Source organism: Haliotis rubra, unplaced genomic scaffold (genome assembly GCF_003918875.1).
Source record: "Haliotis rubra isolate DU_JTF1 unplaced genomic scaffold, ASM391887v1 Scf298, whole genome shotgun sequence".
Classification (NCBI taxonomy): Eukaryota; Metazoa; Mollusca; class Gastropoda; order Lepetellida; family Haliotidae; genus Haliotis; species Haliotis rubra.
Window position 1 is genome coordinate 292,688 of NW_025766966.1, and position 18,636 is coordinate 311,323.

The following is an 18,636-nucleotide window of genomic DNA, read 5'->3' on the forward strand; positions in this document are numbered from 1 at the left end:
GAATAAGACGTCGAGTACACTATGGTTATATCACGGGGTCTATGGAACAAGACGTCGAGTACACTATGGTTAAATCACGGGGTCTATGGAATAATACGTCGAGTACTGTATGGTTATATCACGGGGTCTATGGAACAAGACGTCGAGTACACTATGGTTATATAACGGGGTCTATAGAATAATACGTCGAGTACACTATGGTTATATCCCGGGGTCTATGGAACAAGACGTCGAGTACACTATGGTTATATCAGAGTTTTTTTGGAATTAATACGTCGAGTACACTATGGTTATATCACGGGGTCTATGGAACAAGACGTCGAGTACACTATGGTTATATCACGGGGTCTATGGAATTAATACGTCGAGTACACTATGGTTATATCACGGGGTCTATGGGATTAATGCGTCGAGTACTCTATGGTTATATCACGGGGTCTATGGGATTAATGCGTCGAGTACTCTATGGTTATATCACGGGGTCTATGGAATAAGACGTCGAGTACACTATGGTTATATCACGGGGTCTTTGGAATAAGACGTCGAGTACACTATGGTTATATCACGGGGTCTATGGGATTAATGCGTCGAGTACACTATGGTTATATCACGGGGTCTATGGAACAAGACATCGAGTAAACTATGGTTATATCACGGGGTCTATGGGATTAATGCGTCGAGTACACTATGGTTATATCACGGGGTCTATGGAACAAGACGTCGAGTTCTCTATGGTTATATCACGGGGTCTATAGAATAATACGTCGAGTACACTATGGTTATATCACGGGGTCTATGGAATAAGACGTCGAGTACACTATGGTTATATCACGGGGTCTATGGAATAAGACGTCGAGTACACTATGGTTATATCACGGGGGTATGGAATAATACGTCGAGTACACTATGGTTATATCACGGGGGTTTCTGGAATTAATACGCCGAGTACACTATGGTTATATCACATAGAGTCTCTGGAATTAATACGCCGAGTGCTCTATGGTTATATCACGGGGGTTTCTGGAATTAATACACCGAGTGCTCTATGGTTATATCACGGGGGTTTCTGGAATTAATACGTCGAGTGCTCTATGGTTATATCACATACAGTCTCTGGAATTAATACGTCAAGTGTAATGAGCGTGAGGGTTGTGATTCAACACGACAGCAGCATTCATCAGTAGGTGGCTGGTGACATATAGTAGTCAGATTTTAATGACACATAATCAGTGATTTGTACATATAATACATGTAATAATAGTTATAGAATGATATGTCGGTACCTGTGTGTCTGTATAGTTATAGAGGTGTTTACTGTTACAGATATGTATCTTTCTTACGAGGGATTCATGTGCTCTTGAATATGTATATTCAAGGTCTTGCTTGGTCTAAAATAACCCAATTCCACGGTTTCTTCTTGCCTTAATTAACGTTTGCGTGTGATCTCTATACAGAACCGGTCGTAACTGAGGACTGTGTATATAGGAAGGTTACTATATGAGAACCTAAAAACGTTGTCTATGCGACAGACCTTTAACAAATAGTTTTCTTGTAAATGCTGAATCTAAATGTAAACTCAAGTTAATAATAGTCTGGAGTGTTAATTAGGGCTGCACAATATAACCGGTTTACCGGTATTTACCTGTTCAGACATGAAAGCGATACGTATTGCGATACGCTGATCGAAAACCGGTATTTTGACTTGCATTCGGAAAACTTCGTTTTTAACACTCGGAAATCTTCGGATATTTCCTTTTTTCATTTGTGCCAAATATTATTCACATTTTTATTTTTAATCATGAATAAAAGTTGTTATTAAAGCTTAATCAAGCATAGTGATTTTGCTGTGTATTTGCTCTATAAATCAAGCATTACCTCGATAATAAGTAGTTTTTACTTTACGCAATATATTGCAATACATATCGCAATACATGCTTTTGCATCGCAATATATCGCAATATGAAAATTATCTGCAATACCCACCCCTAGTGTTAATAGAGGAAAGGCGGTAGTACTGCATACTTCTTGGCAGTAATACAGAGATACGGAGGTCACGTTGGCAGTTAAGATATACATGTAAAGTCTTCAGTCATTTACCTGATAATCTTTGACCCCAAAATGTTGCGAGCGCTTCAATCTCTGCTATGTTGAAACACTGACTTGTGTTGAACGATGACGACTACAACATGAATCGTGTCAGGTTTACCTTTATAACCGATATAACTATGTTACTGACCCTACGGTTAAATTCTATGGTCTATGTCACCTTTTACCAGTAGAACTTCCAGACGTAAAGTTCTGAGCGCGTCAACGTCTGTCATGCTGTGTTACTGTTTTAGTTGAGTGAGTGAGTATGATTTTGCGCCGCTTTTAGCAATATTTAGCAACATCACGGCGGGGGACACCAGAAATGGGCTGCACACATTGTACCCATGTAGGAACTCGAACCCGGGCCTCCGGGTGACGAGCGAACGCTTTAACCACCAGACTACCACCGCCCCTGTTTTAGGTTGAACGCTGAATGGCTCAACATGAGACTTATTCGGTTCATTTGTTTGGTGGTAACTGCTAAACAAATGCAAACCATGACCACATAAATATATGTTTATTTATCTGGTTAATTGGACATGTAAGCAACAACATAACGTGTACATAGAAATATCAGGTTATATAGTAGTGTCTAGCAGCACAATGGAAGCTAACCACCATGGGGTAATTCTGTTCTAACCTGGGTCCCGATCAACAAAACCTTCGTAGCGCTACGACATTCGTAAGCCTATGATAAACTATAAAGTTATGACAGGTCGTATCGTTACGAATGCTTTGTGGATCTGGCCCCAAGAGACGAGTTCATCAATGCCCATCTCATGGGCCTAGTGGCTGGGTACAGTGGTAGTAGACGCCCAACGGCTTGTTTCTTTTACGAACATTTTTTCACTTTAGGGTAAAGTTACATAAATATTCATGGTTTGCGTGATGAAGAGCGCACATTTTATAGGGCCACGGTCCGAATATAGGGGACAGTGACTTCATACATGTTCGAATTGTTCGTTGAAAAAGACAATTCGTGATCATGGCGGAAATTACTTATTTGGTCACGTATGACAAACATTTTCTGGAATTAAATCACGACATCACTTTTATTTCAGGAATACTGAAATGTTTCATTATGGTGAACTTTACTTACTGAAATAGTATATTAATATATAATGCTTAATAACTAATGTTATGCATATAAAGTGGTCTGCATTAAATATGCAACACCGCCGAATGATATATTTTACAATATTTACTGAATTACACCAATGCCTACAAATACTGCTTTTATCGTCATGAATAACGCTATATAACACTGATGTATTTTAGCTGTATGTGCAGGGACATATGTATATATACAGTCCTAAGCTAGATATATTGTATACATTCATATATTCATACAATAGCCATACAGTTGTCATTGTGTTTGGGCGTTTCTCGCTTCTAACACAGTTGTTACATAATAGAACAGTTGAAGTGATTCTCAGGTTACTGACAATAAAGAGCGATAACACCTACTGTATGTAATATAGTACTTCCTCAGTGTGCCTGGCCTGCGTAAGAGTAGTGCAGCTAAATGTATGTGTATCAAACAACCAAACAAGTTGGTTGTAAAATTATAGTTTGATTTCTATAATTAGGTATGCCATCCCCACTGTTAAGCAAAGGAAGGTGAAAAACGTTTGGTCATCCGAGATGATCTCATAAGCCTTAATAGATAGGAAACCTGAGAATATATAATTAATGGTATTCTATCTGCTTATGTGATTCAGTATTTGCCAATAGATATATCAATGTTTTTTCAGTCTTCCAAAACATTTATTTAAATTTGTTAAAGTAACAAATATATCGGCTGAGCAAATATTGTTGTTGTCTTAACACTCATAGTTTGTACCACACCCTCAAATATTCGGTGGATGTATTCATTTCGTACTAATAAATACCACTTTCGTCACCATTCTTATTTATCCCAATTCAAATAGCACGACGCTAAATATAGCTGTCCAATGACATTACTCAGACGAGCGAGAGACTTTTTGTGTCAAGTTATATATAGCAGAGAGTAAGTTGTCACGGAACGAAGCTATGATGTATATGTTTTTCTATATCTTTGTACCTACTATGTTTATATTTGTTAGAATAGAACATTGCCTCTGTTTCTTTATGGAATGCAATGCAATAAATATCGCATCTTATCTTATCTGTGGTATAATCTTGAAAACTAATCGAGATTGACATTGCGGATGTTAATGTATATTCTTCATGTTTTGTGAGGACACGGAGAGACTGGTACAGCTGTAAGACTGCTGATTGTGATGACGACATTCAACTCTTTACTCACGTTCCAACACGGTGCCTTGAGCTGTTTTTGACAGGAACGGCCGCGCCGTGTTGCATATATTACAACAGTGTCTCTGTTCAGTTTGTATTCAGTGTTTAGGCTATGGTAATAAATATAGTTTTACCTTATAAATGCCGTTTGTGTTGCTTTATATATCATTTACCTATATATCAATAAATTGCATGATAGATATCCTCATAACGACGACGGTAACAACTGACGTGTTGTAAATGGCGCTATCGCCATGGAGACCGTGATTAATGTTTGACGTTGTAGTCACTACATGGGAAACGTTAACGAATGAACTTAGATTTTCTGCTACGTTTGGCAAAATCTAAACAAGGGAACCGGCCAAGAAGTTCACTTCAGTTGGTATATCGATAATCTGACACCTTTCTATAATGTCTAAATAAATCCACAGATCTACAGAAATGAGCAAGAAAACAGTACTTGTATCTCAAGCACTGAATCATGTGATCGTATATCAAATGCTGAATCATGTACTCGTATATCAAACATTTAATTCTACACTAGTATATCAAAGATTGAATTGTGTACTACTATACAAGTACACAGGCGGCTCGGGGGCAGAGGGTGTGCAGGGGTGCACACCACACCCACACCCCTTTTGTCCTGAAAGTTGTTTAAAAGACCATTGAAACTCTCGTGAAATCGAACTGTGCAACACCACACCCCACACCCACCCCACACACACACCTTTCTGAACTGTGCAACTCCCCTTATCTCAAAAAGCTGTATCCGCCCCTATCTAGCGCTGACTCGTAATAGCAAATCCAGCACCGAATCATGTACCAGCATTGAATCTTGCATTAGCATAATAGCAGTGAATCTTGTGCTTGCAGATGAAACATTGAATCATGTACTAGTAAATCAAACACAGAATCATGTACCAGCATTGAATCTTGTATTAGCATATATAGCAGTGAATCTTGTGCTTGTAGATCAAACATTGAATTATGTACTAGTAAATCAAGCACCGAATCATGTACCAGCATTGAATCTTGCATTAGCATATATAGCAGTGAATCTTGTGCTTGTAGATCAAACATTGAATTATGTACTAGTAAATCAAGCACCCACTGAATCATGCATACCACCCGTACGAGCCTAATAAAAAGACGATCGGGTGATCAGAGTGCATGACGTCATGACATGGATGATTCTGTGACCGACCAATGACAAGGATGATAACACAGTCTCACATTGACACAAGCACTCGTGGTATACTAGTAATATGTCTGACTGTAGCGTTGGTCAATATCCATACATTTGCCATTTCTACTGTCAAGACTTGAGACATGATCAGCTCCGTATGTGCCATAACGGTATTTGTACCGAATGCATGTATCAAGTGGTTGCCGACCACAAAGTACCAAAATAGCATCACTTTATGGGACTTCCGAGTGATGATGCCATTGCTTAAACATATGACACGGTGTAAGGTTACAATAACAGTAAATGTGCTGACTGGTAAAATACTGAAATGGTTATAAATGACTGGAATATATTAAAAAATATAGGTAGATGGCACACACTGTAGGTTTGGGTGAATATACGGATGTTAAAGGTTCGGTCCTGGCAGAGTTCAAGGTTAGCATATGTGTGAGAAAGATGACAGGGACAGGGATGGTCGAACTGGCAGCGACACAGCTGGGTGGAGGGTTAGGAGGGGTGTAAGTGTATAGGATGGATAATGTACACACCGGCGGCACCGTCGCTCACCTCATTATTGTTGTCTACAACGTCCACAACGGTAATCCTGTGTCGTGAGGAAGCGTTTGGATGTAGACGCGCACGCGCTCCTTGTCCCTGCGTTCTGTGGCAGAGGGATGCTGACTTGTGGAGAGGATGAAGGCGACTGATAACGTCTCAGTTGCTTACATCCCCGCTCAGTGACTGGTCACCCCCCGCTACACGGGGTCGCGATTACCACTCACGGGGAGGCGGGCGGTCATGGTTGGGGTGATAGCAGATACAGGCAGCTTGATTACATGATACGATGCATTAAGGGATGAAAGAGACGAAGGGTTGGGATGTACATAGTACCGGGGGGAGGGGGAGGGGACGTGTGGCTAATGGGTGTGCGTCCCAGGGTTTAATATCTTCCTGGTAAGGAGTAAACTAAGGCTGAGTCCCTGAATATATATAATTTTGATTGTAAGAAATAAACTCATTTAAACTGAAAAGGAGCCGCGGGGAGACCAGAGATCTAGACTTGCTTCATTAACGCTTTAGCATTGCAGGTTGTCTCTTGTACAGACCCTGAAGCAAATATATCCAAGAAAGCCCACGCAAGTCTAGAAGATGTGGCAAGTCTAGATTTCCACAGCTTCAGAGAAGTATCAGGGCTCCTTTTTATTATATATATATTTTTTTACTATGAACTTGTTTTTCAGTAAAATATGTTCATTTCAGAGACTAGTTGTTAGTCTACATTGCAGGGAGGGCTAGGCTGTAGGGAAAATAATATGATTCAGGGACTGTGGGACAGACTAGGTAAGGAGGTACAGTTGGAGGACAAGAGTGGCAGGGTGAGGGTGGCCCAAGTGAGGAGCTAGGATTGGGAGACAGGTGTCATGGGGGTAGGTGTATAGCATGGTGATGGGCCCGGGATTAGGTAGGGAAACTTTTGCCCCACTGGACGAGGTTTACCAAGTGACGCCAGGGTTGGGTATCTGAAAGGGTGGGGTAGGGGGACAGGCGTCACATCGAGTGAGGGCATCAGTTTTAGGGATAGGCATCACAGGGTTTGGTTATACGCTCTGATGGGGCAGGGTGGGGATACACTGACCTCCCAGACGCCAAGGTTGACCAAGTGAGAGAGTAAGGTAGAGGAACAGGCATCACGAGGTCTTAGGGGACAAGTATAGACAGTGAGGGAGGGAGGGGAGGGAGGGGGGCAGATACTCTGATTGGTAGTTTAGCTCGAAAGTCGTGGGAAAAAAACGTGTTTGTGTAAGTGTATGTATTTCTTTTCCAACAGTCAGTAATCTCCCCATAAAACGTAAAGTTTTAACTGATACAACAACAGCATAACGGTACCAGGGCCTAGATTTTCGAATCTCTCTTAGCGCTAAGATAGTCGTAAATGCCATACATTAACATTAACTTACAACTATCTTAGCGCTAAGATAGTCGTAAATGTCATACATTAACATTAACTGACGACTATCTTAGCCCTAAGAGAGCTTCGAAAATCTAGGGCCAGGAGTTATCGGATCGTTCATTACACAGAGGGAGGGTGGCCTGGCTGCTCGTGTTTTGGCTATTGTCTCTGGCGATAGCCAGTACCGGTATCCACCTGGCGCCACGGGAGAACTCCACCAACATATGTAAGATAGCAGGTGCCCTTAGATAGTATTACCCCCACTTACCCACCCTCACCGACAAACGTGGTTACCTCTGAAAACTGATCCATTTACCCACTCCAGCGAAATGCCCATTACTTTAACCCTTAAGGATATGATAAGGGGCCTCATAGTATTAATTAAAGTTATGCTGAAGTTTTTTAATGTCACGACTGATATGGGTTAATATATTTTTGAAAATTTTTTCCCTCCTTCCTCCTCTGAATTATCATTGACGCCCATATTAAGCTGACATCAAACACCGATATCTTCTATTCAGTATCGTGTATCTAAAGCAGATTTTTATGGAAATGTAATTTTTATCTCAGCTGAAGCAGGAAAGGCTATATTGTTGATCAATATGTATCCAACCTAAATGATCAACTCGTACAGACATATCGCATTCCGTTAGCCTGTCTTTATAAAGGAACACATGCCGTAGGGCATGCTTGTATATAGAACAAGGATGTACATCACCACATGAAGGCATCCGTCATGTTTTCCCGGGCTTGTTTACTCTGGCTCCTCCACATTTGTTTATCTGTTTATTTACAAGCGGTGTTACAAAGAAGAGTACCGGAGAGTTATGTTAGAGGAATGGTAGTCTGTCACACAGTCCCCGAACCACGTTACTTCCCCTTCCTACAAACCCTTTCTGCAATGCTATATAAAGCTCTAAATGAAACAATCTAGATTCCCCGCAGGTTCTGATTCTGAATCACCCATTCCTTTTCAATATAAGTGGAATTATGTGCTGGTTTAAACAAATATGCTTGACGCTTCTAGTGAATGAGTATGTGAATTGGTTTTAATGCCGTTTGGAGCAGTATTACAGACATATCATTGCGTGTCAGTTTGACGAGGGAGGAAATCCCGAAGTAACGCTGGTCTTAGATGTTTACAACTTTGTTGAAACCAACATGCACGGATGTTTTAACTTCAAAGCCTAACATTGAAGGAATTGAATGGGTTTCAGTCCCTCAAGTTTGCCCATGTACTAAAGGTCACAGACCTTAGCCATTTTAATCACATGTCAATTTGCTTAACTGATTCAAGGTTGTGGATATACTACTAGGATAACACGTAATGTCCAGAAGAAAATAATCACTGTTACGCCAGTCTTTCTGTATGACACTCAAAACGTTTCACTGAACCCTCGCATGTCTGAATGTGATCTTCCTATATCTATCCGTCTGTCTGTCTGCCTACATTTTAACATTGCAAGTCCCCGGTCGGGGAGGATGGGGCTTTATTCCAGTAGGTTTCAAATAACTCTTCTGACATCCTGCGTACTCTGATGTAATTATTTACAGTCGTATATCTGGCAGTTTATGTGTAAAACCAGTCAACGCGTAAAATCAGGAAGTTGTAAAGTAACTGGATTTTTCACCAAAGCAATTTACACAATGCTCAGATATTTCAGTAATTTCGGAATGACTCAAAACATATCCATTTATTCTATTATGATAACCTTGTGATGTATAACTTCATCGCCCAGTAAAAATGGTAGGGTTAAAAGATACGAAAAGCCATGTTATTATACATACACAAAGAACTTATTTAAGCACCCCCTGAAATATCTCACGATTGAATTAGCCCCGATCTTAACCCTTTGGGGCATATCTGGGACATGATTGGTCGTCGTGTGCAACAAAGGGATCCTCCTGTACAGAATTGGTCCAATTGGAAGCTGCTTTAGGAATGGGTAGACTGCCCCTTCAGAGGATCAGGACGCTGACAGGGGTATGAGGGGGAGTGTGCTGGCTGTCCTACAGTCACATGGAGGTTACACTCAGTATTGACCTTGAATCTTGTAAGACACGGAAAATGACGTTTTGAATGATCACATTGACCAATAAATTCCATTTATTCAACATTCCAGGGCCATGCTTGTACAGACATGGTTTTGTATCAGTGTTTGTTTGTTTTTAAATCAACCAATCATTTTGTCGTTTTTTATGAGTCAAAAGGATCATACGGGTCAGAACATCTTCTATCGCAGTCATCGTGGTTGAAAACCTATCATTGCAAAAATACAGGGGTGCTTAATTAAATTCTTTGTGTATATATTTGTTGTTTTGGGGGGTCTTTTTAACTTAGCATGATTAGTCGACTGAAGTATTGAGTCATTTCATACACTGCCTTCTTAAATAACATTTTACAAATTTACGTTAACATGCATACACGTACACGTACAACTTAGGGAGAGTGGATAAACCGTCTTCTCGGAGGGCAGGAGATCGGTGGTTCGAGCCTGGTCTGCGTTCTACCGAAAGACATAAAAACGGTACTTGTTGTTACTCTGCCTGGCCCGCGACATTGTGGGGATTAAACAAGGAGAGAGAAGTCAGGACTAGTACAAGCCGACACACACATGAGCATGCACGTCATTATATAAGTGCAATAATCGTAAACACGATCTTAAACTCCATTTAACAACAGTCCGCGAGGCAATCTATACAGTCAAGCGGGACATACTTGTATATCCGTACCTATGGAGAAGATGGAGGTGTTCAAGTCTCTGGCTTTACCACATGGAAGAAACAAAACACACGGCTCTCTCAAACCAAGTATAACAACCAGGGATAATGTTATATTCGAGACAAAGATCACTGAATCCTGCCACGCCCAAGGGACACAACTGCCAAGGATCACTACGGGAAGGAATACAAAAGTCACTTTGTATCCACCCTGCACAAATCGTGATAACAAAAGGTTTTCCTATCAATGACATTATCAACCGTCATATTTATTGGCGCATACAGAACACATAAACAAATCATGTTGTCCGACCTGGGGTTGATTGTTTAGACGCCGAGGACTTGTTTACATATTGCCGTTGTGTGATCTCATTATCTGATAACAGTGGGCGGACTGTCTAATTATAGAACACAGTGCCACAGTTCTTTATTACCGAGACTCTGTACTATAGCACTGTGTTGACTGCGGCCTAATGTAAGACAATATGTGCCGGCATTGGCCATATGTACGTTACATATAGTCCTACATGTACTTCTCCGTTATCGACAACAACGTGGAATACCGCGCGTCTGAAATCGCATGTGTCAGCGTAACAGGTTTCCAACATTAAGGTCGTGTTGTCTTGAACGAATTCGGTGAGTAAGCGTGTTAGTGAGTATAATGGCTATATGGGTTTGCGCCGCTTCTATTCCTGCAGTACCACGTCGATGGACCCCAGTAATTCACCCATTGTGTCCATGCGGGGAATCGAACCCGGGCACAGTTCTACAAAAGCTTTAAACATCTGGCCATCGTCCCTAAACGATATAACATGATAAAGCGGTTCGTTTGTTTGTCGGTCTCGTCTAACGCCGCACTCAGCAATATTCCGGCTTAGTTGATCAGTTAGTCTCCTCTTACGACAAGCATGGTTTGGAAGACCAATTCTAATTTTGATCTTCATAATGGCGCTTGAGTTGAAATAGGCGAAAGCGTTCAAAAGTTGATCATTCATATCGTCACATGCTTTTAAGAGCATCGTGTTACCAGGTCCATTCACTTGGTAAAATTCGTACAATAAATAAACATGAGATACCTAGCAAATTAATCTTAAGTGGCGAACAAAAAAGGAGTTGTGTCCCTTAGCCGTAACAGGACCCTCTCATTCTGGGTTTAAAATGTTCGAAGCGATGTAACTTACTAACTCGTTCTTTCGGAGCGGCGGGGTAGTGGTTAACGTGTTCGCTCGTCACGCTGGAGACCCGGGTTCGATTCCCCACTCACTCACTCACTCTTTCAAACCGTTTATGGTTTTCTTAACACAACGAGATAGATATCGTGAGATATCCGTGAACAATAAAAGACTTTCTGAGAAAGAAAAATAGCACAAACAACCAAACTCCAAACGAGGCTGAATTACCGAAAACATATGTCCCCCAAGTTCTACATCAAATTGCTCTCATTACAGCTCACAAAAACGTACGCATAACACATGGTAATACCATCATCCACTGCATGTATAGGCACAGATCACCATTCACTAGAAACACATGGCATCATGACACGTGATACTGCTCAGAAGCGGAGTACCAAGACACGTAACCATGACAACAGATTATGATTAATGATATTCTGGTTAATCAAGATGTCGGAATTTACAACATGAGCAAATTTACGTCACAATGTTATATCTCAACATATAACAGGGGATTAAGATGCTAACATAATCAGATATACATATAATGGATGAAGACGTCATTCAATACAAAAACCACAAGTGTACATCTAATGCAGCGTAACTAAATGACCTATCGTCATAACCCGTTTAGTTCCCGTGATTTGGGTAATATATAATTCCTCGCAATATAGAGTATATTGATATATTAATTTAACCATACACATACTTTATTACGAATCGGTGATAATATTTAACGTTAAAAGGGGTCAGTTATAAGGATTTATCAGCCTACCTGATAGGCGGCATTGTGAAAGCCTTGATGGTGCTCCGGCAACCAGTGGGCTACATGAGAATGTATAGCGTGTCTATAATATACACCGCCCGCTCCAATCTGTGGAGATATGGGCCAGGGATGAACGCAAGGATATCACACTGACGGTAATAGTGGTGAAAAACATGTTCTCATATCACACCAAACTAGCACCCCCTGTCTGACTGCATTGCTAGCAGGACAATGTGAATGTCTTTCACTCTTTCCAAATGTTACTGGATGGGTTCATTTGATGATAGGGGTGGAAGGAATGGATTTATTGGAGATTTGGTGATCGTCTGCTTCTGACGTCTGCCTGGATCTGACGTCAATGTGGGCAAGATAGGGAAATATCAATGGGTCAGTAGCGTGTGTGGGACGGAGATGCGCTTCTTTTAATATCAGACTACTCGCTTCCATTTATTTCTTTGAGTGTAATATGGGACTGCTTAGATATGGAATAAAACGGATGGGTGTACGCTGTATTTGCTAGAAGCCATAAAATGGCGGTAAGCTTGACGTTAGTGCAAAATGAAGGTGAAAAGTAAATGGTTTAGAAAACAAACAGCATGAAATAATGCTTTCTTGTCATCCTGTGTGTGAGAGAGATTGGTTTAAGGCTGTTAAGTTGCATCCCCACGACAGAGTGTAATGTCGGAGGACAGATCGAGGTGCAGCAGGTCTCGGACGTTGCAATACACAACCTCAGACACTGCTGATCTAGTCTTGATTCGCACCAGCGACCAATGTGTCTGGCACAGATGAGGGTGTTCGTGATGGTGTTGTAGAGTAGGTTATTCATCACTTTCTTGATCATAGTATTAGTACATACACAGAAACGTCGCAGTCACTGCAATAAAGAAGTTGCCTGTCTATAGAACTTGGTTTTCCTTCATCTTTACAACTACTATACATCTTACTACTATACTATCTAACTCATATCAATTTAAGAATATACCGTCAAGCTTTATCAAGATTTAGATGCGGATGCCACAATTTAAGGATTGAACTTGGACGAAGAATCGGAATAGATGTAGAAAGCAGATTATGTACACACTGCAGCCGCTACGGAATACATGTAGTTGAAAATGAATTTCATTTCTTACTTGTATGCAAAGCTTTTTCAAATTTACGAAAATCATATATTCACCCTGCATACCATGAACATCCCTCTGTTGCAGCATTTGTCAATCTTATCAATTCCACAGGTCCTCAAACATTGCTAAATCTAAGTAAGTATGTATTCTTAGCATTTAAACTTTACCCATCGGTACACCAATAATGTTATTATCATGAATTGTGTATTACTGTAGTACCTTGTGAAATTTATTCATCGTTTATATATTGATGTATAACAAATATGTGGAAATGCCGTTAATGTACGTCCTATGGGCCTGTGGCCTTTGATTTGAATGAATAAATATTACAATTACAACTACTAAAATTCCTCTCAAAGAAGTAGGTTATTCTTCGTATTACATGCCGTTCGCGTTGTTAGGAAAATATGTATTAAGTATTTATAAACAAAGACATATTGGTTATAAGGGACCGTTCATAACTTATGGCTTATGTGTGTTTTTGTACACATGTACTAGGGGTGGTCAGCAAATTTTTACACAAAAATATTTTAAAATTATGATTAAAAATTTTGAAAGGGGGAGGGTGGGGTCATTGATTTTGTACATCTCATGCAGGGGGGTCACTTAGTTTGTACATTAAATTTAGGGTTGGTCTTTCACATTGTACATGCTCCTCTATAAAAATGTACATAAAAACCATCACCACATCACATTAATATTGTGTAATTTATATTACATGATACATTTTCAAAAACATTGTCAAAAACATTTGGCAGGTGTGGCCAAGGGGTTGAGTTTCGCAGCAGGGCTACCAGGATCTGCTTGTCTTGAGTTCGAATCCCCAATTCCGCTAAGAATTATTTGTTGGGTTACAATAAGGTTGTCCTGCAGCGCTACCAAATATTTCGCTTGACATGAAATCTAGAGCGATACGTTACTCTTGCATATACGGAGTGGTGGAAGTGTTACAAAACGACTGACTAAGGACACCTCCAACAAACAAAATTCACGGACACCTTACCTCTTAATATCATTTTCACTTTTCGTTCTTACAACCCAAGGTACAGGTTAATGACATTTCTGTCAGTAAAAGGATTACGTTCACCTGGCTTTTGACACATCTCTACTCGTATTACACAGGCCATTGCCTGAACACCTGGAACAACATGCCTTTCACAGGATCAGCATTCTCGTGCAGCGGCATCTTCTCTCTCACCGTAGTTGATCACATTCTACCTTTCATAAGGCCTGGGTAATCTAGGAGGTGCGCTGTATATTATGTACATGTTTAACCTATGTGTATGTTCAGACGACAGAATAACATGACAGTACATATGCTACTCGATACATTATGTCCATGTTCTGAAATGTAGTTTTTGTCCATATTGTATGAAGGCCTCTAAACAAACAAAGCCAAACTATTGATATAGCCAAACTGGACTGTAGCTCACCTGTTTTTTTCTGGAATGTGTAGTAAAGAGAGTAACTGAACAAGAATATGCAAAAAAACAACGTATTAGACATTTTCGCTCTCCATTCAATAACAATACATTGCAACAGAGTAAACCTGCACAGGTTGAAGTTCAGCTTGTCCAAAGGTTGCACAGGTTGAAGTTCAGCTTGTCCAAAGGTTGCACAGGTTGAAGTTCAGCTTGCCCAAAGATTGCACAGGGTCAAGTTCAGCTTGTCAAAAGGTTGCACAGGTTGAAGTTCAGCTTGCCCAAAGATTGCACAGGGTCAAGTTCAGCTTGTCAAAAGGTTGCACAGGTTGAAGTTCAGCTTGCCCAAAGATTGCACAGGGTCAAGATCAGCTTGTCCAAAGGTTGCAAAGGTTGAAGTTAAGCTTGTTCAAAGGTTGCATAGGTTGAAGTTCAGCTTGTTCAAAAAGTTGCACAGGTTGACGTTCAGCTTGTCCAAAGTTGCAAAGGTTGAAGTTCAGCTTGTTCAAATGTTGCACAGGTTGAAGTTCAGCTTGTTCAAAGGTTGCACAGGTTGAAGTTCAGCTTGCCCAAAGATTGCACAGGGTCAAATTCAGCTTGTCAAAAGGTTGCACAGGTTGAAGTTCAGCTTGCCCAAAGATTGCACAGGGTCAAGTTCAGCTTGTCAAAAGGTTGCACAGGTTGAAGTTCAGCTTGCCCAAAGATTGCACAGGGTCAAGATCAGCTTGTCCAAAGGTTGCAAAGGTTGAAGTTAAGCTTGTTCAAAGGTTGCATAGGTTGAAGTTCAGCTTGTTCAAAGGTTGCACAGGTTGACGTTCAGCTTGTCCAAAGTTGCAAAGGTTGAAGTTCAGCTTGTTCAAATGTTGCACAGGTTGAAGTTCAGCTTGTTCAAAGGTTGCACAGGTTGACGTTCAGCTTGTCCAAAGTTGCACAGGTTGAAGTTCAGCTTGCCCAAAGGTTGCACAGGTTGAAGTTCAGCTTGTTCAAAGGTTTCACAAGATATGGGAAACTAGAAACACTTATATTAGATCAAGGGTATAAAAGAGTAAATGTCATATAAGTGTATATCCGCATATAAGATTATACGCATGAAAACACACACGTGAAAACACAGCCCCAGAGATTTGTTCGGAGGTGTTAAAAAAGCAAAGAAAGTGAGTGATGAAAAGTAATGTGTGAAGGGCAAACTCTGTTTCAGGGCAAAAGGTCAAATAACGCCCTGAAGCATATTCTACGTTATCCGCACGCCACAAGGAAATTATACATGGAACAGCATCCATTGATCACTCAACCGTCACAGTAGTCGTAGTCGTAGTCGTTGTCGTAGTCGTAAATGGAGCTAATACGCTTGGTCAAGCACACTTTAAACTGTAACATTTACAAAAATTTGAAAACTAAATAGATAAGGTTTTGTATTTAAATAATGTTTCTAAGCCAACTATAGACAGCAATTATCAAATTTATATATGTAGTACTGCTTCTGGAAAGAATTGTTTCCATACGAGACGCCGTATTATTCGTTCTTATAGTGTACACGCATGATATAAACTCTCCCCCCTCTGTTTTAAGATGTGGAGTAGTGAGTGAGTGAGTAAATGTTGTTTACAGCCGTATCAGCAATTTTGCAGCTTTTCGCGGCTACGTTATGTGGAGTAGGATAGGTCTTCAGGACCCATGTTTGAGAGAGGCAACACACGAAATCCGCTTGACTTGGATGATGTAATCATACCCCCATTGAGTTGATGGATGCTCATGGTGTCCATCACTGGCTTGACTGGTCGAGACTATATACAGACCGCCGTCACACAGCTGAGAATTGTTGCGGCCGGCTTTAACCAACAAACAGTAAACGGAACTGTTCCTTGACTGTAAGATTATACGATAAGGGACCGTTCATAATTTATGGCTATGGGGGTGATGATGATTATTATTATTTTTTATTTTTATTTTTTTTTTTGGGGGTCACCCATTTTGTTCTGGGGAGGTAGGGGGGTCAGCAATTTTGTACACATGTTTCTTGGGGGGGACAGCAATTTTGTACATAAAAATATTTTAAAATTATGCTTAAAAATATTGGAAGGAGAGGGGTCATTGATTTTGTACATGACATGCATGGGGGTCACTTTGTACATAAATTTTTAGGGGGTCATTCACATTGTACATGCTTCTCCATAAAATCATCATCATCCCACACCCCCACCCCCACCCCACCCCCCCACCCCTGGCCATAAATTATGAACGGTCCCTAAGTCAGCACACAGAGGTCATATACGTATGCTTCGCTAATTGTAAAGGCTGCAAAATTAATAGCCCTGTGCTGATTTGCACCACACTATTTCCCTGTTCCCACATAAACTAACATTTTCTCTGGGAATACGATCTACACTGCCGCTATTACGGGTGACCTTGGTTACAGAGTGAGAATATTCTGCAGGAAGTTAGCACCGAGTGTACTTTGTTACGACGAGTGTGTGCAGCTGGTGCAGTGGATAAGACAAATATCAGGGTGAAACCCTTGAAACCTGCTCGGTATGATAAGTACATAATACGTAGACGAACAAGTCGTTATACTCGGGACAAGAGCCATTACCGAGCTCGGATACATCAAACATGCATACATAACTTGTGAGTGAAACCCGATAAAGCGTCTACTGCATCCAGTGTGCCTGTATACTGATGTTATAGTTCACATAATCATGTAATGGTAACATGTTTCGTTTGTGTTTTAGCGCTGCACTACAATATCTCAAGTACCGTATTTCCTCTGTTAGACTACTTCTCTCTTACACGGGGCGGTGGGGTAGCCTAGTGGTTAAAGCGTTCGCTCGTCACGCCGAAGACCCGGGTTCGATTCCCCACATGGGTACAATGCGTGAAGCCCATTTCTGGTGTCCCCCGCCGTTATATTGCTGGAATATTGCTAAAAGCGGCGTAAAACCATACTCACTCACTCACTCTCTCTTACACCATGCTGTGTTGTGATAAAAATGACGCGAATATAAACTCTTTGTATGATTAGGGGCGGTGGGGTAGCCTAGTGGTTAAAGCGTTCGCTCGCCACACCGAAGACACGAGTTCGATTCCTCACATGGGTACAATAGTGAAGCCCATTTCTGGTGTCCCCCCGCTGTAATATTGCTTGAATGTTGCTAAAAGCTGGGTAAAACTCACTCATTCCCTTTGTATGGTTAGAATATTGGATTTGGTAGGGTAGTGGGTGCATAAACAGAAAGGACGCTGTCAACAGTTTGCACGAAATTTATAGGTGCTGGGGCGTCTTATAGAGGAAATACGAAATATTATATATTTGAATTATTGCATTCTGATTAGCTGAAATGGTCACGTGTTCGAGCATTCACAGACAAACATTTTTAAATGTCACTGAGACATCAAGAAAATATTGGGCTAAACCGTTTATGATATCAACACGATAATTGCCATCATATTGTACATAGTCATGTTAGAAATTATTCACGATATTTTAATCCATTGCAAGCTATCTTGAAATATCTACAAACGTATCAGAGATATGATTACTTCGTGAATGGTATCTCTAATTCAATGAATTTAATTAGATTCAAGATATCTTGAATTCTGACCCTTATCGATTTAAAATCAAATTAAAGATATCATTAATAATTTTGAAGATATCTTTATATCAATTGCTGATATCTGTAATACGAATTCCGGTCCCCAGAAGGTCGGGGAATAATTTACAGATATTCTTACCACACATAAAATAATTGAAAAGAAAGTACTTGAAGGCTCTGGACTTAATAAAGTCGTTTCAAATACAGAGTGGGGAGAGGATCAGACTACCCTCCTTCACTTGTACAGATCTTTGGTTCGCTCTAAACAAGAAAAGAATGATTCTAATCATTGCAACATTAATTTGTGTACTTCTTCAGATCCTATTCTGACCTT

General features: G+C 40.5%; 1 protein-coding gene and 1 long non-coding RNA gene across 3 annotated transcripts in view; one reads left to right on the forward strand and one right to left on the reverse strand.

Annotated features, from left to right (window-relative positions):
• Positions 1-12,367, reverse strand: part of LOC124282293 (purine nucleoside phosphorylase LACC1-like) — a 37,200-nt gene extending 24,833 nt beyond the window's left edge. Inside the window, exon 1 of one of the 2 annotated variants that reach the window (XM_046718247.1) lies at positions 12,177-12,367. In XM_046718247.1, coding sequence (XP_046574203.1) covers positions 12,177-12,190 — 14 coding nt within the window. In that variant the 5' untranslated portion in view covers positions 12,191-12,367. Of the gene's footprint in view, positions 1-6,121; positions 6,252-12,176 lie in introns of those variants that run through there. The other variant, XM_046718248.1, reaches the window with a different exon arrangement.
• On the forward strand, positions 432-4,506 carry LOC124282296. Its single transcript, XR_006900120.1, has 2 exons — positions 432-1,597; positions 1,990-4,506. It is a non-coding gene; the product is annotated as an uncharacterized LOC124282296 (long non-coding RNA).
• Positions 12,368-18,636: the final 6,269 nt, after the last annotated feature.